Here is a 25371-nt window from a genome sequence, read left to right as displayed (position 1 = left end):
TTGTGCCTGATTTTACGTTCTCTTTTTTTTTATGCTATGGTTGTTAAATGCATAACTGCAGTTAAGTGAACAATATGGTTGTTAAGCAAATCCAGCCTTCCCCATTGATTCTCTTTGTCAGAAGCCAGCTGGGAAGGTCACAAATGATGATCACATGATGCTGCAAACATCACAAATGCAGGCTGATTGTCAAGGTTGTGACTGTGGGGATCCTCTCAATGGTTGTAAGTGTAAGGACATAATCCTAAAACACCTTTTTTCGGTGCCATTGCAACTTCAAACAGTCACTAATGAATGGTTGTTAAATCAAGGACTGCCTGTAAAGTAAAGATTCCAGAGGGAGATGATTTAACCAACCATAGAATGTAATCTTTTCTAGCAGATAAATTGTTTTTTTTATTCACAGGTGTTGGAAGATAACAAACAATGGTGGAAGCTGAAGAACCGAAGTGGACAGGCTGGTTATGTTCCATATAATATTTTAGATCTGGTGACTCCGGAGGATTTTGCAGCAATGGAGCAGGTCTGATTTAGTTCTTAAATTGGATATCGTAATTCTTTAAATTAAACATAAAATCGCATAGGTTACTTTGATAGATATGCTTCCCTAAATGATTCTATTAATTTTTCTTAACTATAAAGAAATCATATTTTAATCACACACACAGCTTTATAATTCTCTTTCTTTAATAATTCTTTTTCTTTATTAAAACAACAGTGGAAATGGCAAAGATATGTATCTTCCTCCTTCCTTTCTCCTCAAAGCAATTCTGTGAGGTAGGGTAGACAAAAATACTCATTGACCCTAAATTGACCTTCAAGTCTGAATGAAGATTTAAACTCAATCTTCTAATTGTACCACATTATATTTCATTAGTTAGCTATGTGCCAACATATCAGATTCAATTCCTGATGAATGTATGAACAATCACTTTCATGTTCTTTACAAAAGTAGTTTTAAAGGATAAAATTTTCCTAAAGAATTAGGATGCAACCTGGGCACAAAAATCATGAGTTTTGTTCAATAATGATGCAGACTATTAATTCATTAAATAAATGAATCATATTTATATAGCCACCCATCTCACAAATACTGAAAGAAGTATTCATTTCTGTGGAGGGCTTTAATGATACATTTCCATAGAGAATCAAAGTCTCTGTTCTGTTGTCCACAGAGATATCTGCCTATATAGATAGATATTATTGTCCATTAAAATGTTCCAGCATGTCAGAATCTCAGCCAAATGCCAGTAAAAGCAGATGTCCTAAGCAGCAAGGTTGAGATTATCTCTAATAAAAAGTCAGAACAATGATAGGAATTTTATAACTGGACAAAACAATATTTATTTTATTTTATTTCATCAAGCATGAATTAGATAACAGATATAAGTATAGACATGATTATGAATACATGAAATGAATGTGAATACAAGGGAATATTAGGATAGGGGTAGTAGGCACACTGGTGCACTTATGCATGCCCCTTAAAGACCTCTTAGGAATGGAGTGAGGTCAACAGTAGACAGTCTAAGGTTAAAGTTTTGGGGGTTTGGGGAAGAAACCACAGTGTCAGGTAGTGCATTCCAGGCATTGACCACTCTGTTACTGAAGTCATATTTTCTGCAATCAAGTTTGGAGTGTTAATTGATGTGATTGATCAATTACAATCAATTGATTGTAATCAAGGATTTACATCAGTTAAATGGTTATACTTCCTTATCAAGCAATAAGGAATAATAAGGATAATAGAAATATGATTTTACGTTGAATAAACACAAAAACAATCATTGGACATTTTGTAGAGTAATCAGAAATACCGAGACTTGAGTCCACGAGCATCTGGATCTTCCAGCCCTTCCCATAAGTTACCTCCCAGCTATGCTGGCGACAAATGGGGAAGTGAAATGGCAGCCCACAGTTCTTCAGAAGCCAAAGGACGTAAGTACCCATGCAATCTGAAACCCATTTTATACGACTTTTCTTGCCACAGTTCTTAAGTGAATCACTGCAGTTGTTAAGTCAATATCATGGTTGTTAAATGAATCTGGCTCCCCATTGACTTTGCTGATTAGAAAGTCCCAAAAGGTGATCATGTGCCCCCGAGACAATGAAACCGACATAAATACATACAAGTTGCCCACAGTCCGAATTTTGATCAAATGACCCTGGCGATGCTACAATAGTCATAATAGCAAAAAAAATAGCACTTAGATTTATATACCGCTTCACAGTGCTTTACAGCCCCCTCTAAGCAGTTTACAGCATATTGACCCTAGAAATCTGGCTCCTCATTTTACCCACCTCGGAAGGATGGAAGGCTGAGTCAACCTTGAGCCTGGTGAGATTTGAACTGCCAAATTGCAGGCAGCCAGCAGGCAGCAGAAGTAGCCTGCAATACTGCCCTCTAACCACTGCACCATCATAGAGTGAAAAACAGTCCTTTCAGTGCCATTGTAACTTTGAGTAGGTACTGAACGAATGGTTATAAATCGAAGGCTACCTGTAGCTAGAAACAGACATCTTTAAACGTGCTTTTATATGTAGCTCAAATATAATCAAATAATTGATGAAGAGGCTTTCTGCAACAAAAAATGTTTTAAAAGATCGATAGGTCTGAAGTCTCTTCTGAACTTGCATACTTTTTCCTCGATTTCTTTTTTTAGAAATGATCCATCACATGGACGAGGTCAATGATGAACTTCTGAAAAAGATCACAAATATCAAAATCCAGCAACCTCAAAGGAATTTTAGAATAGAGAAGACTCACCAGATTCACGTGCCCTTAACCTTTGAATCCAATGCTATGGAAGTCAGAGTTTGGCTGGAAGCAAATTCATTCAGCAAAGGGTAAGCGTCTCTTCTCCTGTTTCTGTGCCTCCCCAGATTTTTACTTTATTTTATTTATTTCTTGCAGTTTTCCCTTCCCTTCCTTATAATTGCTAAGGATAATGAAAGTAAGTCTAGTGCATCTATAGTGCAACAGATTCATTTTTGTTTCAGATAATGTGAAGTCATTGGGATAGCAGGATTTTTTTAAAAAGGTTTCTTAACAATTAGGTTTCTTGCAGAATAGGGAACAGGAGAAAATGCACAAAAACATCCATATTATACGTCCCTCAAATCTTTGTTAACTTTTGAATTTAAAAGATCCAAATTTAAATATCGTCTGCATTTATGTTTGACAGGGTCAGTCAAACGCCATAGCAATGAGCAAGCATCCTCTCAGATTTTTTAAAATCAAGAGGGGGGGAGGAAAAAAAGGGGGGAAATCCCCTAAATCATGATGGTTTGCCGCAAGGTACAAGATTACACTTAGCATCATCCTGGGATGGTGAAACTCTGATTGAGTCCCCAATAAATCTCAGCTATTAGCAAGATCTTGCCTTCAAGTGATACAGGAATGTACTTGGATGGAAACAGTACAGAAATGAAGCCTTTCTCTACTTTATCCCCTTTTAGCCTGTTAGCTTGTTATGTCCAGAAAATAGGAAAGTTTGCACACGTGCTGATCTGACCTTTTACTGTAGTTGGTGCTAATAATGATACTGCAGACCTGGATTTTGGATCTGCTCTTCTCATGGAGCAGCTTGGCTGCCTTTGTTTCTAATTCAGAGGAAGTACATTTCATTTGTACACACTAGGCAAAAGTTACACTTAATGCAGCACACAGCTACCCACAGATCTTTTAACATACGTCTTGATGCAACAGTGATATAGATCTGAAAATTACCATATTGAACATGAAATTGTTGTGTTTGGCAGCTACCATAGTTGAATGTTTCTCAAAGATGAGGAAATGGATGGGTAGTATGTGTCCTATTAAAAAGAATGTTTGCGAAAAGAAGTAACAATAGCTGTGCATAAGTGTATGTTTCTGCTTTTTTATATGACAGTGAACTTTGGTTATGTCACAAGAAATATAAAAATAAGTTGAATGTGGTGAGATGGAATGTGTGTGGGTTAAAACAAGTTATGGGCTCAAGAGTATATGGAGTTTAATGAATGTGGATAGAATACAAAATTAATGATTGGCATGAAGTAAGTACATGGTGATTTGATCTAGACAGTAAAATCTAGGTTCAAATTATGAAGCCAATACAGTATATGAAGGAAGAGTAATTGAACTGAGAGGAAGAGGAAGGCTTAGAAAGTTGATGTGATGCTGAAAGAGTTGAGAAATGTTTAAAAAATGAAAAGCAGTGCAGGAAGCCTGTAGTGGGTTTGTAAGGACTGGATGATAAAGAGAGGTATGGTGAAGGGTGTTAGTGTAATCTTTTGTTTTCTTTTTTTAATCTCATGACTTTTTCTGAGGTACATATTTATTCTTACTCTTTTTCTGTGCTCTGTATAATATTACTTACCCTCAAAGGGACTAGCACATCTACATCAATCAGTGCTTAAAGATTACCCTCATGAGAAAGATGTTAATTGTAGAGAGACATCTGCAGATGCAAATCAAGTTTTTTCTAGAAAACAGTGTTACTCCTGGACATATGTGTTACCATCTTCTTCAGTTTCAAGGGAACTTTCTTCTGTAAAGGACGTTATATAAATATACTTTCAATTTAGAACAGCCAAAATAATCTCTACTTACATTAGGATGTTCTACTGATTAGTGCAGGATTTACAGCAAATCATAATGTAAAAAACTACAGATCACTAAGGGATAGTTTTATTATGCTTAATTCTATTCTAGCTAAAAAGGAGAGACACCGCCTTTGCGTATCAGGATGGCTGTTCTGTTATCCCCATAACCACTCCTAGATTAAAGTTTATGTAACTATCACAGTGATGAAACTTGTCTTTGAATAGTTTGTCCACTACTTATGTATGCCAGTAAAGGATCTTTTATACTTGCTCAGAATGGCACAGGAGAAAGAAGCAAAAACATCCCAATCTGAAAGAGGTTTTAAAAATGTATTACCGTAGTTTAGTTTTAGTTTAGTTCAATTTGATTTATTTTTAAGAAACTGGTCCACTTTTCAAATTTCTTATACTTCATGAAGACTGAATGCAGACCCTTCTCAGAGAAGAGATCATGGCATCCTTTTAGAAACCTTTGGAGCAGATGTCAAGGATATAGAATTAACAATCTTCCATAAATTTAGGACAAACTATTTGGCCTATGAAAAGTGTTGAATGTCTGGAGTCTTGTACATCTTTAAATGGTGCTTTTTTTCCCCTTAACATGTTTTTTTTAGAACCGTGGACCATCTTGGTATACTGACAGGAGCACAGCTTTTCTCCTTGAACAAAGAAGAATTGAAAAAAGTATGCGGAGAAGAAGGTGCCCGAGTATTTAGCAAAATCACAGTACAAAGAGGTTTTCTAGAGGTAAGGTTCCTAAAATAGCAACTTTTTGATGATCATAACCATAATTTAAAGGATAGGTAGTGACATTGCTAGTGCAGTCCACAATCTTTTAAGGCTGTTAATACTTTGAGGGCAATCTCAAAATCCTGGGAAGATGCTGATGCTTTTAAGCGTTGCACATAAACTAGCAGACTTTATTGCTGTGCTAATAAGGTAGTTCAGTGGTTCTCAACCTGTGAGTACACGATATCATCACAGGGGATCTGAGAAGGCTTGAAGAAATGCTATGATTTAAATCCTAAGTCCATGGCCACAAAAGGGCTAACCTGCCCCCAACCCCAAAAGTGTTCAAATACCATCCTCCATTTTGCCAATTATAAAGATAATAAGCATGTCTAGTGCCATTAAAATTTTCAGCACAAAGATCATTAACCACCTACTATATGATGCACGGTAAAATAATCCAATTCAAATTTCTAAGGGCTTTGCTTCAAGTAACTCATTGTTTTATCTTACTCCCTGTTGAGATTAGAATTTGAGACAATTTATTTATTTGAGACCAAATAAAATCAACAAAAATGGTGGAAGTATTAGACCAACTTACCCTTCTCTGATAGTACCCGAGTCTCTCTGATTTTTCAGGATAATTACATGGTCGCATGAAAGGCAGGAATTTCAGTCTATCCGCTCTTTATTGACTTTGACTGAATCTTAGTTGAAATTGAACAGTGTCATTTTACAGCAGGAGGCCGTCACAGCCGAAAACAGAGCTTGGGAGCCTGCTTTCACTGGCAGACCTCTCGGGCCACCACAGGCGCCCCTGACACAAGTGACATCGAGCTGGCCATGCCTACCCCAACCCCCTGAGGTCAAACACAACCTTGATGCGACCCTCAATTAAATCAAGTTCGACACCCCTGTTTTACAGGATTAAACCAATTTTGCAACAATGTATATTGCAGGCTTGTATCAGTTTCTGCCCTCTTACACTAAAAAGATTAGCAAATATTCTTTGCCTGACCCACAAAAGTTCCCTTAACTCTGCCTAAAATTGCCACCTTCCTGTAAGGAAAAAGACTACATAATATTTCTCTGCAAAAACAACTTTGTCCAAGTTCATTAGAAGAAACAATTTTATATATCCCCTTGCAATTCCCTTTTATATGACATATTGCTGAATTAATAGCAACTGTCTTAACTGCAATCACGCCTAACCAAAGGGGGAAATGATTTTCCCCATCTTAGCTGATAGATTACAAAATGCCTCCAGATGGGCTGCTAAATTTGTTGCAGTAGTTATTTCTGCTAGCTATTTAGTTGTCTGGTAAGCCTGATAATTTATTTTCTCTCCAAGGATATTTGCATTTTATGTCTATTTTAAATCTCATTCATTAACTTTCTATATGTGCACTTCTTATAGTTCATATGTTTTTGACATATATTGTAAAATCAATTTAAAAAAGATTTTTTTTTCTGTAATAAAACTGCAGATCTAACTTTAAAGTAATAAGGTAATAATATGGCTTGCACCTTTTTAGCTCGCCTTCAAAGAATCCACTGGGATATTATATGTGTTTATATTTCTGAACAAATGCTCATCTTGAATCTAAGTTTTGCAGTGGTGGGCTGCAGTGTTTATTTCATTTTTGCAGGAAGAGAAGTAAGGAGATTTCTATTCAGGACATAGCTTTAAATCTCTGGCAAGTCAGACCGATAATTAAACAATAATTCTTTGTTTAAAATGATGAGATGGATGGAAGAGAAGGCAATTGCAGGTCATCTCAAATTACTTCTGAGAAATCGGAGAGAAGAAACCATAGCAGTGAACTCACTCATGAAAATGCTAAATTAAAGTGATTTACCTTACGTAGGTAATGTTTTTTAAAAATAAAATTCATTATCTTTTTTTTTTTCTTAACAGGAAAATAGAGAGAAATCAGAACTTGAGGAAATCATGAAGCGACGCCAAGAGAGGATTGATTCTTCTATTTAAGTTATTTTGGTTTATTTCAACTTGTAGTCACATATATTTACTTGCAGGAAAAAGGGAAAAGAGGAAAAATATAACAGAGTACCTCTTCAAGTGAGACCGTTGAGACTATCAATGTACATTGCTATTCAGACCAACAGTTCCTTCAGCAATATTGACAAAGGGAACACTCAACTCCCTCAGTAATTTGACAATGCATTGGGAAAGAAGCTGTGTTATAGAATGAAGTATTATATTTTTATATTGCTATATTTTATACATGATGTTACGTCTATGATTTCAGAGCATGAGGATGACCAGATTTCTGCTCTAAGCAAAGGTTAGATTGAAGCAAAACAACCCAATCAATCTACGCAGTGCGTTTTCTCTGTGGCCCATCAATGCATCCAGAACTGGCTGGAAATACCGTTTGTTATTAGCCAGCAAATCCATGTGCTTTGAAGCCTACATGCTTCCAAATCTCCTGCTAGTTTTGAACAAAACTCAGTAAAACCTGTATCTAGCATGCAGTGGGGAAATCTTCTGCATCCCCTTTGCTACATAGAAAAGCTTACCGTTAGCAGTCAAGATCTTTACATTTGCCTTCTTTTTTTCCTAGAATTATTTCTCCAACCCAAACTGCTTTAAAAAAAATTGCATGCAATCAAAAAAGGTCTTGGGGAAAATACTTTGCACCGTAGTAAGTCAGGTTCATCCAGTGGTAGTTTAATGATTAACTGCTTCATTTATATTGAAAGTGATAGCATTCTTTGCTCGCAAGAACACATCTCTCCTTTCTTTGCATAGGCTTTTCTATAGGCTTTGCGCACGCGCACGCACGCACACACACACAACTTGAATCACCTTGAATGCTTTGCGCTTGCCCAGGCTTGACCCCACTTACCTCTGTTCTGATCCTGAAGTGATCACGTGAGGCATCCCTGATAATTTCAACAGCAAATCCAAATAGTCACAGCATTCCAATTGTCTTGTGAAAAGGACTGTTAAGGCATATAAAAGAGTGCATAACTGACCTGGCCCATAGCCCTGTATATAAAAATGTCTATTTCTTATTTATTAGTATAAGGAGACACCTGGAGTTCTACAGTCCAAGACTGTACATATTTATTCATGTGTTTAGAACCAAAGCCTCATGGGAAGAGCCCTCCGACTGCTCCGATAGTGGACTCTCTGGCAGCTCTGCAAATACAGATGCAGCAAGATGGAAGAGAAAACAGCATTTCATTTGGTTCCCCCCCCCCCCCAGACTTTTTCTTTTCCTGTTTTCTTTTGTGCCTATTCTCTTTTAAGTCAAGAGGAAGAAGTTGTTCTCCACCGTCTGCAAAATTGGTGTAGATTAAGATTAGGTTTAGGGCATGTCAGGCGCCCCCAAGAGACTATATGTTTTCAGGATATTCCCTGCTTCCGTTTCCCCCAACATTAAACTTCAGGTGTTAACAAGCAAATTTTAACATTTTTACAGAGGTTGGCAAAGAATATTCAAGGTAGATCTCTCCACTCCAGGGAGAAATTGAAGAAGTCTCCCAAATACTCTTCCAAGGGAGTAATCCAAAGAAATACAATTTAGAAATCAGTGTGTTTTTTTGTTTTAGTCCATTATCACTAAACTGTATACAGACCAAGCTTTAGAATGAAGGGCTATTCTCAGTAACACACGGCAAAAATCTCCAAAATAAAGATGGACTAAAATGAAAGGCAAACAAATAAATTCACTTTTGCTGATTGGCCTGGCTTTAGGATGTTTTTCTTACTTATCCTTTTTATCCTAGGGGTAGGACAAAATTAGCTCTTTGTTTGGGCACTACTTGATTCATAAGAAGCTTCAGTATCACCCAATTAATAATGATTAATCAAAATACAAGGAAGAACCCAACATATAATTCCAATCTGATGGGATTCTCAATATTCCAAATGCATTCAAACTATGCAATCTGCTTTAATCTGGAGAAGGACACCCAATGTACGGTTCATGAGACAATTTATTTTGATTCCATGAACTGCTCTAATGAATATAAACTTTCATAAAAGCTAAATTTATGAGCCATATGGACAGGAAGAAAGTGAAATATGAAATTAGAACATGGCACCTTATGCGCTCGACACCATTACTCTCTTATAATTTTTAAAATCCAGAACATGTTGGTGAAAACTTATATTTGGTGGCTAAATTTTTAATAGGTTCATCACACTAAGTTACAGGTGCCACTATGTCTCTTATCTTTTGTAAAGTAAAGCTCCGCTTTGCTTAATTAGGCATAAACCAAAATCCACAACCAGTCGTGATTCTCAGATGCTTTTCTTTTTCTGCCTAAATTATGTAATTGGCTGCTTACATCCCCAGTGGGAAGCTATTTACCCAAAATCAAAGTATGCAATTTAAGTGGGACTGCAGACTTATGAAAATTGCTGTAGTCAGTGTAGGTGAACACAACTCCGTTCAAACTGCAAATCAGTATATAATATGTTAGCTGCTAAAATTTCATTTACATATATTTTGAATCTGAAAATATTTAAATCTTGAAATTGTTAAACATGGACTTTGTCTGGTATATGTCATTCAAAAAAAATGTGTATTATTCTGCATGTCTGGAGAAATTTGTGAAAGCATACTTTGTTGCTTAATGTTCCTCTATCTACTACTACTATTTATACATTAGCCGGAATGGTTTATCTGTACATAAAACTATATAGACAATGTTCTTAACAAAGGTGAAACAAAATACTTTTGTGGAGATATTGCTAAATAAAATTTGCTCACATTAAGTATTTTAAAGGTAGCGTGCAGAGATAATTTAAATCATACTTTAAAATCAGAAAAAAATATATATGTGAAGCTGACAAATATATAAGCAACAGCTGGTGCACTTACTTATACACCAGATATAGAGCAGGCAAAATTAACTATCCGCTTATCGTATGGAATATTAATAATATGGTAAAGTCAAACAAAGTAATATAGATATTTAGAATGCCTAATAGGAAGATTAAACAATAAATTAAGAAATAAATGGCTATGTTCTCACTTTTAAATGTACATTAATAGCTGTAGATTTTAATTCACAAAACTACATGATTATCACCATTAAGGAACAATTCCATGAGAGAGGAAGAAATCAAAGCAACAAAATTACTTTTCCCACACAGTGTATTACCTATGTATATGGTAGGAGAAGTGACATTATCCTGTCTTTCATTTGACTTTTTACAACTCTGTAAACATCTTTTCTCTTAATTGAAGTGAAATACATTTCTCTGGCTCTTATTTTCCAATGACATGTCAGAACAGAAGGGCTTTGGATCCTTTAAATCCACAACCCGTCTTGGCATGTTTGATTTTTCTCTGTCTGAAGGTATTGGAGTATAAATAATTCCATCAGTGACTTTTCTGCGGTAGCCAATAGGAAGCTTGGAAGACTGAATCACCTCCTACTTGGAGCAATCACTTTCCTCTCTGCTATTGGAGGACGACCGCGAAACACACGCTATGGCAGATGTAGTTGCAAGACTCTCCTATATCACATTAATGGAGCAAGCACAATCCTCATTGCATCACACGCCCCGGAAAACTGCTGTAGAGAGACTAGTTTCTGTCTTGATTTATTTGGAAGTATTTGACGCATATCAAATTGAGTATATATACTTATGTCTGAAGATATGCCTAACCAAAGATGCTTTCATTAGTATTGCTGAATTGTCTGTACGTACTATAAATGAAATGGCAAGTTGGTTGAAAATTAATATTAATTTTAAAATGTATCCTTATGTAAAATATGAATGGAAATTTTAATGCTTTGCTTTACTGTATCTATGCTTCATTTGTCGCACAATTTGCATGATTTCAACCAAAAATGGGAAATTTGAGATTTTGAATATGTGTCCTCTCTTGCATATTAAAACTATCTACCAGCACTGTTCAAACTGGGGGCTGTCTCTTATAACTTAACATTGTGGTTATTCTATATGGAAAGCCTCCTGCATATTTTTGCTTAGTATATGGACAAGACCCAGCCCTATTTTCATTCATGACCAATTATCATATATTGGTAGGAACTGATGTCAAAATGCTTTCTGTATCGGCTAGAAATTCTAAAAGTCATTTAACCTGAAGGGCACCGACTTGAAATATGCCATACATGAGATAAACTATGCAATTGCAGCACTGTGATAGTTACAAAGAAGTTGAACACTGGATTTTGAGTTTACCTCTAGTTTTTAAAATCTTACAAATGATTGTCTATACTAATGTGCAAAACATTTGAATATGGGGAAAAATACCCTGCTTGTTTCACATTTCAAACAGGTTATTTTGGTCATTTAATTCTTGAGTTAGAAACATGACATCAGGCTGCAAACGCTGCTGAACTGGCCAAAAACGTCAACTGTAGATATAAAACAGCTGCTCTGTACTCAGAACAACTGTTTTGAATTCAGAATGGGACATTTCCACTTGAGAATGGCACAAAATCAAAACACTTTGCACATTCCTATTCTGGACTTTATACTGCATATGAAGTAGGTAGCTGCCCAATTTGAAATTTTGGTCAAAGTAACAGAACTGCAATTTGTTCCATTTTCTCAGACCAACTGTATACCCTGAATAGGACTGTTGTAATCCCATTGGAAAAACATTGGCCAATTTCAACAAAAAAAAGTATACTGAATGAATGAATGACATGTCTGCTGGGCTGGTCTGAATTTAAATGTCAAGTTAGGGCATCCCTCTTCCAGAAAAAAAAATTCTGGAAAAAATTTCAAGAAAAAAATTATTTCTACTCTTTTTACACGTGTAAAAAAATTAAATTTAAAACAATCTATAGAAAAAAAATCTGTTTTCCCTGATATCCTTTAACTGAGTACTCCAATCCACAATATGTAAGAAATTAATCAGACAAGCAGTACGAGCTGATGCATGGGTGTTTTAGAATAGCAGAAGTAGCATAGCTTTATCATAGCTATCTTACCATAGCTAGAGATTTTCCTTTTGGCTTTGATTATTGTATCAAAGAAATATCTAACTAGTGACCGACCCAAACTCATCCAGCCGGCTTTAATGCCCAAGGTTGGGCTAAAACTCACAGTCTCTTGGTTTCTAGCATGGTGCCTCAGCCACTAGCCCAAACTGGCTCTCAGAAGCTATCTTTCACATTGTACGTGATTAATCCCTCCGTTTTAAGCCGCCAAGGACTTAAAAAAACATTTTTTTTGCAACGTTTCGGCGAGGTCTCACTCGCCATCTTCACACTGAGTTTTGAGCTTAAAGCGTGTTCGGAGCTACCGTCTTTCTATAAATCTTGGTGGGTGGGTGTGGAGTGCTGGCGTTGTTTCAATAAGTGGATTGATTGGCTGTGTGGCTGTATCATGATTGGTTGATTGGTGCTGGCTGTGTGTCCATTATTTCGTGCTGTAACAGCCTGGGTGGTGGGTGGGGCTCGTTTGTTGACTAGGGCTTGTTTCCAGATGTCTGGTAGGTGGGAGGTATCGTCACATTTATTCATGTTATGGGGGTGTTTCTCTATTTCGATAGCTTCCATAATTATTGTCTTTTTGAAGAGTTCAGTTTTGGAGATTAATTTGGTTCCTTCAAAATTAATTTCATGTCCTGTAGCTTTAAGGTGCTGGAAAAGGGAGGAATTTTTTTTCTTTTTTTCTTACTGTGTTCTTGTGTTCTGCAATGCGTGCATTTATTCTCCTGTTCCTTTGTCCTACGTATGTTGCAGGGCAGATTTTGCATGGTATTTCGTAGACTCCTTGGTTTTCTAGCTGGATCTTGTCTTTGGGGTTTCTTAAGATGTTGGGTATTTTTGGTCAGTGTTGAAGGCTGTCTTGATATTGTGTTTGTGGAGAATTTTGCTGATTTTATCTGTGGTGCCTTTGATGTAAGAGACCTCACCGAAACGTTGCCAAGACAATCTCAATCTTACATGGGAAAAGATACAAGACCAGCATACCTACACCCGTGAAAATCTATTGGGGGGTTTTCCCCAGCACCCAGCCAGGGTGGATCCTACATGATAAATTTAATTGACCATTTTTTCTTCCTTTTTTATACACTGTTTTTTTCTTCTTTTTGGTTGTTAGGGTTAAAAGTATGTTTGTTTTGTTTCGTTTTCTTTTACTGTTTTGTATTTTATTTTCTATGATAAAACAATAAAAAAATTAAAAAGCATATTAAGTAAAACGGAGAAGGCCAACGCAAGACTGCAGGTGGGGGGGGGGGAGCCTGACTTATAACCCTTTACGTCTCAAGCGTAAGCAAGGACGAGGCACACCGAGCGGCCTTTCCCTCCCCCGCTTCCAATGATCGGTTCTGGTTCATTTCAAGTTTAAGGCCACGGTATCGCCTGCTCTTCCTGCAATCCAGAGCAATCCTGATTGGCTGCCGAGCAGGAAAAACCAAAGGCTACAACCAATCGCCTGTGCCCATTGCCAGGGCAGCCTTAGCGCATCCCGGCGCTGTTTGGGAGGGGGAGAGAGAATGAGAGAGAGAGAGAGGGGCGGGGAATGGGTTCTGTGATGACGTAGGCGCCGCCCTCTACCCGCCCTCCTGCCTTCCGCCGAAGAAGCTTGTGGTCACTTGTCACATGCGCACCTTCGTGCAGCGCAAGCCCGGAAGCCGCGTGCCGATCCCCTCGATTTCTCGTCCGAGGCTACGGAAAGGGCTCACGCGCCGCAGCCGCGCCTCCTTATTTCTTCGCAGCCGCGCGCGACCATGTCAGTTTCCCCCGTGAAAAAGCAGAAGATGGAGTCGGCGCTGGAGCAGCTCAAGCAACACACCACCGTGGTGGCCGATACGGGAGATTTCCACGGTGAGGGGCGACGATCCCTTTTTAGGGTCCGGGAGAGCGATAGGTAGAACGGGGAGAGCTCCTTTGACCTCTGGGGTTCCCTATCAATCCCGATCCGGCTGGATGTCATGCTCTTTCTTTCCCCACGGTTTCTTCCGGGCACGATTGAAGTCCCGTCTTCTGATCTCTCCGCGTGAAGGGAAAGCTAGTTAAGAGGGAAGAGATGAGGAAGTCGTGTTTTTCATAGCCCGGTGCAATAGCAATGGCACTTAGATTTATATACCGCTCCACAGTGCTTTTTACAGCCCTCTCTAAACAGTTTACAGAGTCAGCATATTTCTCCCAACAATCTGGGTCCTCTTTTTACCCACCTCGGAAGGATGGAAGGCTGAATCAATCTTGAGCCTGGTGGGATTTGAACTGCCAAATTGCAGACAGCCGGCAGTCAGCAGAAGTAGCTTGAAGTACTGCACTCTAACCATTGAGCCACCGAATGCTTATTTTGTTATAAACAGCCCTAATAAGTCTACCCGCTCAGTAGAAGGAAAACAATTAGAAGCTCTCTGCAATGTTGGAATATTCATAAACTTTCTCTAGTTGACTTAAAGAAGGTGCTGTTTTTATTGGATTCCGATTTTCTTTTCGTGGGCAGTTTAAGGGTACCCTGTTTATGAGGGAGCTTGAAAAATGAGACCTAGTTAATACTTGAATGGGAGACACCGCCAGGAAGTCTCATAGCTATATCTTAAATTAGGATGTGTTTTTTTTGGGGGGGGGGGATTAATCTCAGAAGAAGGAATTGGCACTCCACTTCTATTTTGTTGCCAAAAAAACAATATGGATTAATCGCTCTAACTTCTGTGCTTCCCGGCGGGGAAATACATGTATATCAGGTCTTCATGCTATTGCTGTATTTTATTGCCGTCACCCACAATTTAATTATAGGGATTAAGGAATTTGACTTCAATTCATTCTAAAAGGCAAGGCTTTAAAAAGTTTATATATTACTAACCTGTAGTATTTCTAACACGGTGTTCAGTATTCTTTCCACAAGGAGCAGCATTAAAAATGTCCCACCTCTGTTATTGTGAAGTGATATAAACCACTTAGAAGATGTTATTTATGCAAAAGCAGAAGTAACTCACAGTTTGGATAAGTGATAATTTATTAAATGTACCTGCTGCCCAACTACCAGCAAAAGTTGACAATTATTAAAACATTGTATTTTTTTAATCTTTCAGATAATCTTTTAAACTTACAGTTTAACTCTCTTACCTGTTAGTTTGCATAGTTTTGCAAGTAATTGATATTTATGTTTTTCTGGAGGACGTGCCTATTGATTTTTTCAAATACTAGCTTAATTCATCTTGGACTTAATGGCTGAAGAGAATCATAATATGCTTTTTCTATTAAATACTACTAAAAATCAGCTTTTATAAGTAAGCTGATTTGTTTACAAATTTGTTTACAAAGCTACCACTACTATGGCTATATAATTGGATAAAATAATATTGCTTTCAAAATTTAATCTTTATTGATCTATTGTTTAGATTGTCAATGTATGATATGCATGGATAATAGTCATTTCTCAGGTAAAAAATTGCTAATTAACCAATGTAAAAATTGAGAATCTAACCTAACATGAAATATTAAGTATTTTGTAAATGGTCTTACGAAAGACGTTTCTTCTTCCTGTTGCTTAACAGGTGATGGAATCTTGCTGATGGGCTATGAGTTAGCAGATTTTGACAAGAAAAAAAAAACTTGCGAATAAAACTTGCAGAGTAGGAAATTACCCTCTATATGTGATGGTGTTAAATATTTGATGTAAAAAATACTTTTGTAAATTCTCTATGGAAATATTGCACAATATATTTAAGAATATCCCATGGCTATGTGGGTTTCTATGATGCCACTTATGTAACTTTGCAAAGAACTTTGGTATGGTATGTCCTCCTTAAGTAGTTGGAGATCACTATCAGCATATCTATGTTCAAAGCACCTATAAGGAGCGTCACCATGAAAACCACAATTTTCTAGCCTGTATTTGTAGCAATTTGGAATGTAAAAACATACTTAAGACATGCCAGTTCAGAAATAGTTGTTTCTACATTACAGTACACGTGCATTTTCCTACACAGACAGGAATTCTACTTTTGGTAGATCTCCCTGCAAATTATTTGAGTCAACCTTTGAACATGGATAAGGTAAATAGTCATATGCATGCGAACAGTATATCAAAATCTTTTTTTTTTTTTTTTGCCTTGTAAAAGTTGCTTTTTGAAAGTGGATGTGGGATAACTGAAACACATCTGGATCTTGATATAGTAAGAACTGCAGCTATTGGCTGTTTATTGCACAGTGCTTTCTATTCCAAGGCAAACATGTGCTAAGACTGTAGGAGATACAGATGTAACACTTGTCTGCAAGTTATTCAATACATCTGTTTACTATAAGAAAAAAGTTCAAAGTTACGATGGCTGAATGAGTGGAATCAACCAGTCCTTGAAGTTCTGGTCATCCCAGCACTTCTGAGATCATGTGATTGCTGTCTGGGTGCTTGGCACTGGCTCACAACATTTGTGGCATTCTGTGGTCACACAATCACCAATTGCAACTTTTCCTGCCATCTCTTCACATAAGTAAAATGGGGAAGCTGGCAGAGAAGACTACAAGTTGCTCAGATAATTTTCCCACATCCAGCAGCAGCCAACCCAAGCCTCACTGTGCTTGTGTCGCACTGCCCTGGCCTCTCACACACATTTGTGTGGGCTCTCCCCCACCCAGCAGCAGTCACTTATATGCCTCCTAGCCAGCTTGCAAACTGCCTGAGACTTGCAATTTTCTGCCAGCTTCCTCACTGATTTTGCTTGTGGGAAGCTTGCAGAAAGTTGGAAGGAGGTCCTTGTTTAACAATGGCAACAGGGACTGTCAGGATTGCCATCATTAAACAATGCGATCATATAACATCGTTTGTTATAACCACATCACTTGGTAACAGAAATTCTGGCCCCAATGATTTATTAGCAGAAGACTGCCTACACTGAAATGTTGAAAGAGGGAATGGAGTAAATAGTACTTCCTAAATTTGCATAAATCAAGAAGTTCACAAAGAACAGTTTGCATAACTGGGTATCATTTTGATCTTAATTAAATTCTATCCCATGCCTTTTGCTATTCAGAGGTTTGAAACAAAGCTATGTTGCTTTTTATGCTTTGAAGAACACTGGTTACTAACGAAAGTTACATTAAAAGTAAAAAAAAAGTGATTAACTAGTGTTAATGTGGTGTCTCAAAATTATGGTAATTGCTGCTTATGCCTGAAAAATTAAAACTCATTTCTCAGATTTGTAGCTACTGAACATTTGGATAGACTTTTAATCAAACATTGATTCTCAGGATGCACTGAGTTTTATGGATTTGTTCCAAAATAAAAGGCTTTTGAGCTCCAAATTTGTGTAATTACATGCTTGACAAACTGTAGAGAACACACAATAATTTGTATATATATTGTCAAATGGGCAAGCTGAATTATATCCATTTGTATTCTTGACCAAGGTTTTCTTTAGTGAAAAGTACTAATATATCACATTTTTTTCACACCTTAAATATTGTTTTGACTGAAGATTGAGCAGTCTTCAGTATATATTTTCTACTGTATATAGATAGTTCTCAACTTAATGAGCACAGTTGAATCCATTCCCGTTGCTAAGCAAAACAGTTGTTAACTGAGTTTTGCCCCATTTTTTGAGCTTTCTTGCCATAGTTGTTAAGTGAATCGCTGCAGTTGTTAAGTGAATCATTTGGTCATTAAGCGAATCTGGCTTCCCACATTGACTTTGCTTGTCGGAAGCCAGCTGGACAGGTTACAAATGGTGATCACGTGACCCTGGGACAGTGCAACTCTCATAAATACATGCCAGTTGCCAAGCGTAACCATAGGGGTGTAATGGTTGTAATTGTGAAAAATGGTCAGAAATTACTTTTTTCACTGCTATTGTAACTTTGAACAACGAGTGACTGTAACTCGAGGTCAAGCTATATATTTATTCCAAATGGACTGCTTCCAGTACAGCTATCAAACAAGCTCACAAATTCCCAAAGTGATGATACGGTATATATCATTTTCAAATTGTCCCCTCATGAAAAAAGAAACAAATTAAAGAATGCATGCAAGCCAAGGCCTCTAGAATTCTTGCCAACCGTGCCTCAAGACGTTTTCTCCATAGGTATACATTTCATTCGGTTGGGTTTTTTTTGTTTTTCTTTTCTTGTTAAATCTCTACTATTTTGGTTCAACTATATTGTCATTGTTTTAATTATTACACTCTGAGTTAGATTCAAGATTATTGTAGATCCTGGGTTGACTGCTTATTTTCCAATTATGAAAAGCAGGTCACTTTTACTAAAGTGCCTTTTTATTAGGGATGTCTCATTAGTAACATTCTCACACTAACTTGAATTGGCCTTTTCACTTCGATCATACCATGTTTGTCCCAGATTATTTCCCCCCCTGTTATTACGTTGCTCTTTTTAGACTGATTTCATTTAGTGGCTTGTATCTGCACAGCATATTGAAATTTGTTTGCACCATGGTAAAAATCAGTATGTTGATCAATACAGGACATAGCAAGAAAGATGTTATGGAGAACAGCCTTCCTAATATCAACCAGCTTCCGATATGACTTTGAATGAGTCTTTGAATAATATATCCTAGCTGCTAATTTTACTAAGAACTGTATCTGTCTCTTCTTAATTATTAGTTCTCAATCATATTATATGCAAACAGAATTTCTGGCCCTGGAATAACTACATTAATTACATTGCTCTATCTTATTGCATATCCTTAAAACAATTCTTATCAAGCTGAGAGACTAACCATCCATGGCCCCAAGCTTTTTATTCTTGTTTGCTGCTTTTCTTTCAACAGCTATTGAAGAATACAAGCCTCTAGATGCTACTACCAACCCATCCCTGATACTGGCTGCAGCTCAGATGCCAGCCTATCAGCAACTGGTAGAAGATGCTATTGCGTGTGGAAAGAAACTTGGTGGGTGAGTAAGTTTGCCTATGTTCTAATTTTGCTGCTTTGACACTTAGTTGGGTATTATAAATACGTGTCCTCGTTCTCTGTTGTCTTTCACCTTCACATAAGATAGTCAGATTTAAACCAGACTCAAAAAATTAAATAATGGCAGAATAGAGGAAGTCAAAACCCTTCTGCAAACTACTAGCCACTCCCAATTTTTTTCTCATTACAGAAGGAAGAAGGAAGAAATAAATAGTTGGCTCAAGTACACCATTAGAACATGAATCAGAGGTTTAAGTAGAGTTCTGAGGTTGCGTTAATCACATTTGTCCCAGGAGTTAGAGACTTAGATTAATGTTCATAAAGGTCAGAACATATGTATATATATACATGTGCACACCTTTGAGTCAGTGATGACTCCTGATAACTGGCTGGACAAGTCCCTATGGTTTTCTAGGTAAGATTTCAGAAGTGGCTTGCCATTTTCTCCTTCCTAGGGTTGAGAGGGTGACTGGCTCAATGTCCCTTAGCTGGCTTTATGCCATAAGGCAGGACTAGAACTTACGGCCTCCTATTTTCTAGTCTGGCACCTTAACCACTGCATTAAACTGATTCTAAAGTGCAGAACATTGTGCAAAGAATTAATATTACTGTTCCAATTCGACTCATTTATGTTTGTAGATGTCACATTGGCACCATATTTTTTCCTCAGTACCTGAACTTCTACTTTGGTTATTATACAATTCTAGGTCAGAAAAGGAACAAGTTACAAATGCTTGTGATAAGCTTTTTGTACTGTTTGGGGCAGAAATACTGAAGAGAATACCTGGCCGTGTATCCACAGAAGTAGATGCAAGGTGAATGTTTTCTGAATTCATCAAATATATTATTTATATTTGTTTCTTTGTTTGTTTGATTTATATCCAGACTGTACTTCAGGGAATCAAAGTGACATGCATCCCCCATCTTATTTTTACCCATAAGAAGAAAACAACTCTGAGATAGGCTTGGATGACTATCTGATCCAGAACACCTGAGCCTGGAGATGGACTTGAATTTGGGTCTCCCTATTTCTAGTCTAACTTCGTAACTCCTATACCACATTGGCTCTCATAATGTTGCATGTGAGCCTGTGAAGATTATCAGTGGAGTATGACTCTTGAGTCGCTCACAGCATAAACACAAAACAAAAGATATACAATTCAGATAAAAAGATCGTGAAAAATAAAAACAGATGGAAGATCTGGTCAACACAACAAATCACACACCCAACAAGGGGTTCCAACCTCTCCAGCCCAAAGCGGTTTTTCTATTCTGTTAAGCCAGTTAATCTCTCTTGCGTGGATTACAGAGATGGACATCCTCTTATTTGCATCTATGTACTGGAGTCTTTTGTTTAGCTTAGCATTCATGGTTTTTCTTAAGGCTTCCAGCTGAAGGTCTTGTTTAGAAAGGCCTTTGAATAAGCCCTTTGTTGCCCTGTTATTAAGATACTAATTTTCTTAGCGGCATTTATTTGTTTGTTTTTAATGTTATTCAAATTATTTTGTAATGTTGAAGACAATGTAGAAGTAGTAGAAATGGCGCACGATAAATAGATATTGCCAAGCTGCCAATTGTAATGGTGTTTTGGCCTAATGACAGTGACTTCTTCAGCAGAGGACTGAGGTGTGGCAGTGGTATAGAAAGGCATGAAGGTTGCATCCCATATCTTTGCCTATTTGCCTACTTGAGTACAGTTTACACAAATTATAATGAAACAAAATATATATATATCTTTTTATTTTAAAGGTTGTCTTTTGATAAAGAAGGCATGGTTAAGAGAGCCAGACAATTCATAGATCTTTATAAAGAAATAGGAATTAGCAAAGATCGTATCCTCATCAAGCTGTCATCAACATGGGAGGGCATCCAAGCTGGCAAGTAAGTATACCAGGAACAGTAGTATAGTATAAGGCTCATTTGGTGGCTATTTTATACTCCGTTTGTCATTTTTTGCAGAGGAATTTCTATCGACCCTATCTCGTCTATTTTTACCATACACCCTTCTTAAAATAGTTCATTCCGATTACCTTTCTCTTTTAGGTTTCCTCTGACATAGCCAGTTTTTATTTCTATTTAACAATGGGGGCGGAAAAACATGCGGTTAAACACAGCCAGTTTCATTTCTTTCAAGATACATCTATATCTTTCAACATGCTACATCAGAAACCTCAAACGTAACCCCCCCCCCCCCGGATCATTTTAGGCAGCCCACTCCTCACCCAACATAACAAGACAGAAATTACCAGGCACAGGACAGCAGAGAGCCAATATTGGACAGAAGCTACGAAACCCCACCCAACCTCCTAAGAAAAAAACATGGTATCACAAGCCAATTGGCAGCTGCAGTCTAGCCTCCTATCAAGGCATAGATGGGCCTGTCAGTTTGGCACTGGTGATGAGCTGTGGCAGTGGGTACAGAAGCAGCCATCCTTATGTCTGACAAATAAATCATCTTTTCAGATTTAAATTTCTTCTTTTGCCATTTGAACAGATGAAGAGATGTATGCTTAAACAATGTGTTCAAAACTAGGAGATGTTTTTCTAAGTAGATACTGACCAAGCAATCATTCTAATTTGCTGCTGACTCATTTTTTATGTATCTTTTATATTCCTACTCATCCATTCATGTTGACTAACAGAATAATTTGCCCTGCGGTGTCACATTCATTTATCCCTTCCTGGATCACATTACAGTCTGACCTGCAATTTCCATATGCTGAGATTGTCGTTAGATGAGACCATATATTTTGATCCCCATCATGTTTCATCAGTCAAAGCTGTCACAGAACACTTTTTAGTAAGAGGAAGAGTGAGTAGTAGTCACATCCATGTCACAAGTAGTCTTCCCTCCTAATGCTATGGATAATGCCACTCCATCTTGGCATGTTTTACTCTCTGTGGCACAAGGAAAACTGAAATTCTATTTTATTCCAATTGTCCTTGTGCTATTCTATGAAAGCTAGGTTCTATAACGCAGAGACCATTTTGCAAGCTAACATACTGTTGTCCATATCCCACTAACCACAAAGAAAAAAAAGTGTCCAGACTCACTGAGAAGACATTCCTTTTTTAAAAAAGTAATACGGTTTAAAATAAAATTGTATATACAGCATTGAATAAAATTGCATACATAACAGAAGTGATACTGATAGGAAAAATAATTCTGCTCTGTTTTATCTTACAGGATCCTTGAAGAGCAACATGGGATTCATTGTAATATGACCCTGATCTTTTCCTTTGCTCAGGCAGTTGCTTGTGCAGAAGCAGGGGTCACCCTCATTTCTCCTTTTGTTGGGCGTATTCTGGATTGGTATGTTGCAAATACGGACAAAAAAACCTATGAGCCATCAGAGGACCCAGGTAATTGAATAAGCGTGGCTAAGAAATTAAGTTCGCAATTGAATCAACCTGCAATGTTTAGTATTCAAAAATAAACCATTCTGAGGGTTTCTTTACCCCTGAATAAAGTTGTAGTAATTGCTTTAAATAGTTACCTTATATTCTCTTTTAGGGGTAAAGAGTGTCACTAAAATCTACCATTATTACAAAAAGTTTGGCTATAAAACTATTGTAATGGGAGCTTCTTTTCGGAACACTGGACAAATCAAAGCACTGACTGGCTGTGACTTTCTCACCATTTCCCCTAAACTTCTGGGAGAACTCAGTAAAGATAACAGCAAACTGACACCAAAGCTGAGCGTCAAGGATGGTAAGTTTTCTGTCTTACTTAACATGTGGGATCCAATGGCTTTAGACAAACACAGCTTAATACAGTTCAAATACAGATTAAAACAATTTAATCATGATCTTTCACCACATCCTCTCAATGTGGTAAAGATTAACTTTTAATGAAATATCTATAGAGAAATATCTATATATGTATATTTGTAACTGTTAATCTTTTCAGTGCTCAATAGATAAGTTCGCTTTTTGAACAACTAATATCTCGAAGCGATACATCAGCATTTTTAATATATTTACTGTTCAGGAATATGTAATTTTTCTGCTATGGGACTGATTGGATAATATCATATTCATATTAGTTTGTTAACTAAGCCACAATGGCGCAGTGGTTAGAGTGCAGTACTGCAGGCTATTTCTGCTGACTGCTGGCTGACTGCAATTTAGCAGTTCAAATCAGGCTCAAGGTTGACTCAGTTTTCCATCTTTCTGGGGTCAGTAAAACGAGGAGCCAGATTGTTGGGGGCATTATGCTGACTCTATAAACCGTTTAGAGATGGCTGTAAAGCACTGTAAAGCGGTATATAAGTCTAAGTGCTGTTGCTATTGCTACATATTCATATTCATGTTAGTTTGGTACCTGAATAGTTTCTATAAGATGTTGAGATTCAGCCTTCTCTCTGATAACTCTACGATTCGTATCACAATAAAGTATACAGTTGCCTACTTCCATAATTGGTTGCTTCTATCATCTTCAATACAGCCCAGGCATCTGACTTGGAGAAGGTGCATCTGGATGAAAAGACATTCCGTTGGCTTCATAATGAAGACCAAATGGCTGTGGAGAAACTGTCGGATGGAATCAGAAAGTTTGCTGCTGATGCAGTTAAACTGGAAGTCATGATAAAGGTAAAATTAAGGGTTTCTTGTCTTAGTAAATATTATTTCCTAAGTTCCTTCACATGGTACATTTCACAAGCATTGCAAATCTAAATGTTAACCTGTTTGTATTTTTTTTACTGCATGATACTAATGGTCAAGTATAAAACCAACTGAATGTAAATGGTAAAGGGATTTAAATTATAAGTACATGATTTTGTAATTAGGTTGTTGATCCCATAATCCATTTATTATTATGGATTTCATTTATTTTCCATGTAGAATTAAATGCAGTTTAAAAATCACTGTAAATTCTTGGATGGCAGATTCTAGGTTATACTACTGTGCTTTTCTTTTATAAATCTGAAATATTTTTGACAAGTTAAGCTTCCTAAATTTAAGTATCTTAACAATGCCAAAGTTTATAGATTAGATATTTTTCCAAACATTTATATTAAGGTTGCACCAGTAGATGTTCACATGCAACATTCAAAGCTAGCATGTGGATTTTCAACATTGAATGGTTTTTAAAAAAATCTTACAGGCTCCTCTCTTGACTCAAAACAAAATAATCAAAATGAAATTGGTTTCTCCTTTCCTGGTGTTAATAACTCTACTTACAACCTTTTAAACGGACTGCAGGTATAAAAAATAATATATGGTTTTCAGTGCTACTGCATGGCCTTAAATAGATGAAATCCTATTTGCCAATCTCTTCTTGTACATTAAATGGCAATGATTTCTTAAAATGTCTGCAGCTAATGTGCCAATTAATTTTTATATTTTTTCTCCTTTTTTAGGAACGGATGTTTGGTACTGCAAATGGAGAGTAGACATGGCAAATTTTATGGATGCTATATAGATGTAAAGATTTACATGCTGCATACGAAAAGATTTTCTGTAATCACAGATTTCTATATGAATCTGCAGAGAAAAAGATTCTTCAGGTCTGCTGTGCTTTTATATATCAGGATTGTAATATTACACTTCTGCATTACCAATATTTTTATTCTTCACTATATTGCAGGTGCATAAAGGACCAATTGCCTTGCTTTTTTTCTTCAAGGTACTACTATTACTAATAATGATAAAACATTCTGATGTATGAGTGCATTCCAAAAGAATAAAATGTACTACATTTTATAGAGCTTTGTTGACTCCTGTTGAGGCAAGTCCTCTTTTTGAAGGATGTATACATGCTATTTCTACAAACAAAATCACTGTAAGATTTGAACAAGTGTGTTTTATAAACATTCCATTCTTAGAATTATGAGGAGCTTCCCTACTGTTCTTGTAGAATGAATGATGTCTCACATGGTTATTGTTGTGGGGGGAAAAGGAGGATTATGTACAAGCTTGAATTGTACAAACAAAAGATGGGCTATAAATCTAAATTATAATGCAGTCTCATTCCCCAGCTGTTGTTGCCACTGTGCTGATCCCTTTCAAGATAGAGCAACTAGGTCATACTGTCTGCTGTTTGTCCCCTTGTAAACTTTAAACCAATACTGTCTTTTCTCAGAATTTGTGGCCTTCAGTACCTTGCCCCATTTTGTCTAGATAATAGAATGAGCTAGAAGGGACCTTGGAGGTCTAGTCCAGCCCCCTGCTCAGGCAGGACAACTTACACAATTTCAGATAAGTGACTG

The 25371-nt window shown here is 37.1% G+C and overlaps 2 protein-coding genes across 3 annotated transcripts in view; both read left to right on the top strand.

Moving 5' to 3' along the window:
• Window positions 1–11221, top strand: part of EPS8L2 (EPS8 signaling adaptor L2) — a 97865-nt gene extending 86644 nt beyond the window's left edge. For both annotated transcript variants that reach the window (XM_081937072.1, XM_081937073.1), the window contains exons 17-21: window positions 407–523; window positions 1803–1938; window positions 2664–2847; window positions 5202–5334; window positions 7235–11221. In XM_081937072.1, the coding sequence (XP_081793198.1) occupies window positions 407–523; window positions 1803–1938; window positions 2664–2847; window positions 5202–5334; window positions 7235–7306 (642 nt within the window). In that variant the 3' untranslated portion in view covers window positions 7307–11221. The remainder of the gene's footprint in view (window positions 1–406; window positions 524–1802; window positions 1939–2663; window positions 2848–5201; window positions 5335–7234) is intronic.
• A 2627-nt stretch (window positions 11222–13848) lies between these two features.
• On the top strand, window positions 13849–24865 carry TALDO1 (transaldolase 1). Its single transcript, XM_081969503.1, has 8 exons — window positions 13849–14109; window positions 19019–19142; window positions 19867–19974; window positions 20909–21040; window positions 22347–22522; window positions 22674–22871; window positions 23607–23752; window positions 24523–24865. Exons 1-8 carry the CDS (start codon window positions 14013–14015, stop codon window positions 24553–24555), a joined length of 1014 nt encoding a protein of 337 aa, XP_081825629.1. The 5' UTR covers window positions 13849–14012; the 3' UTR covers window positions 24556–24865.
• The last annotated feature ends 506 nt before the right edge of the window (window positions 24866–25371 follow it).

The sequence above is a fragment of the Natrix helvetica genome (assembly GCF_964273705.1).
Source record: "Natrix helvetica genome assembly, chromosome: 1".
Lineage (NCBI taxonomy): Eukaryota > Metazoa > Chordata > Lepidosauria > Squamata > Natricidae > Natrix > Natrix helvetica.
The sequence above is the reverse complement of the archived record's forward strand: the minus strand, read 5'-3'. Positions and strand labels throughout refer to the sequence as shown.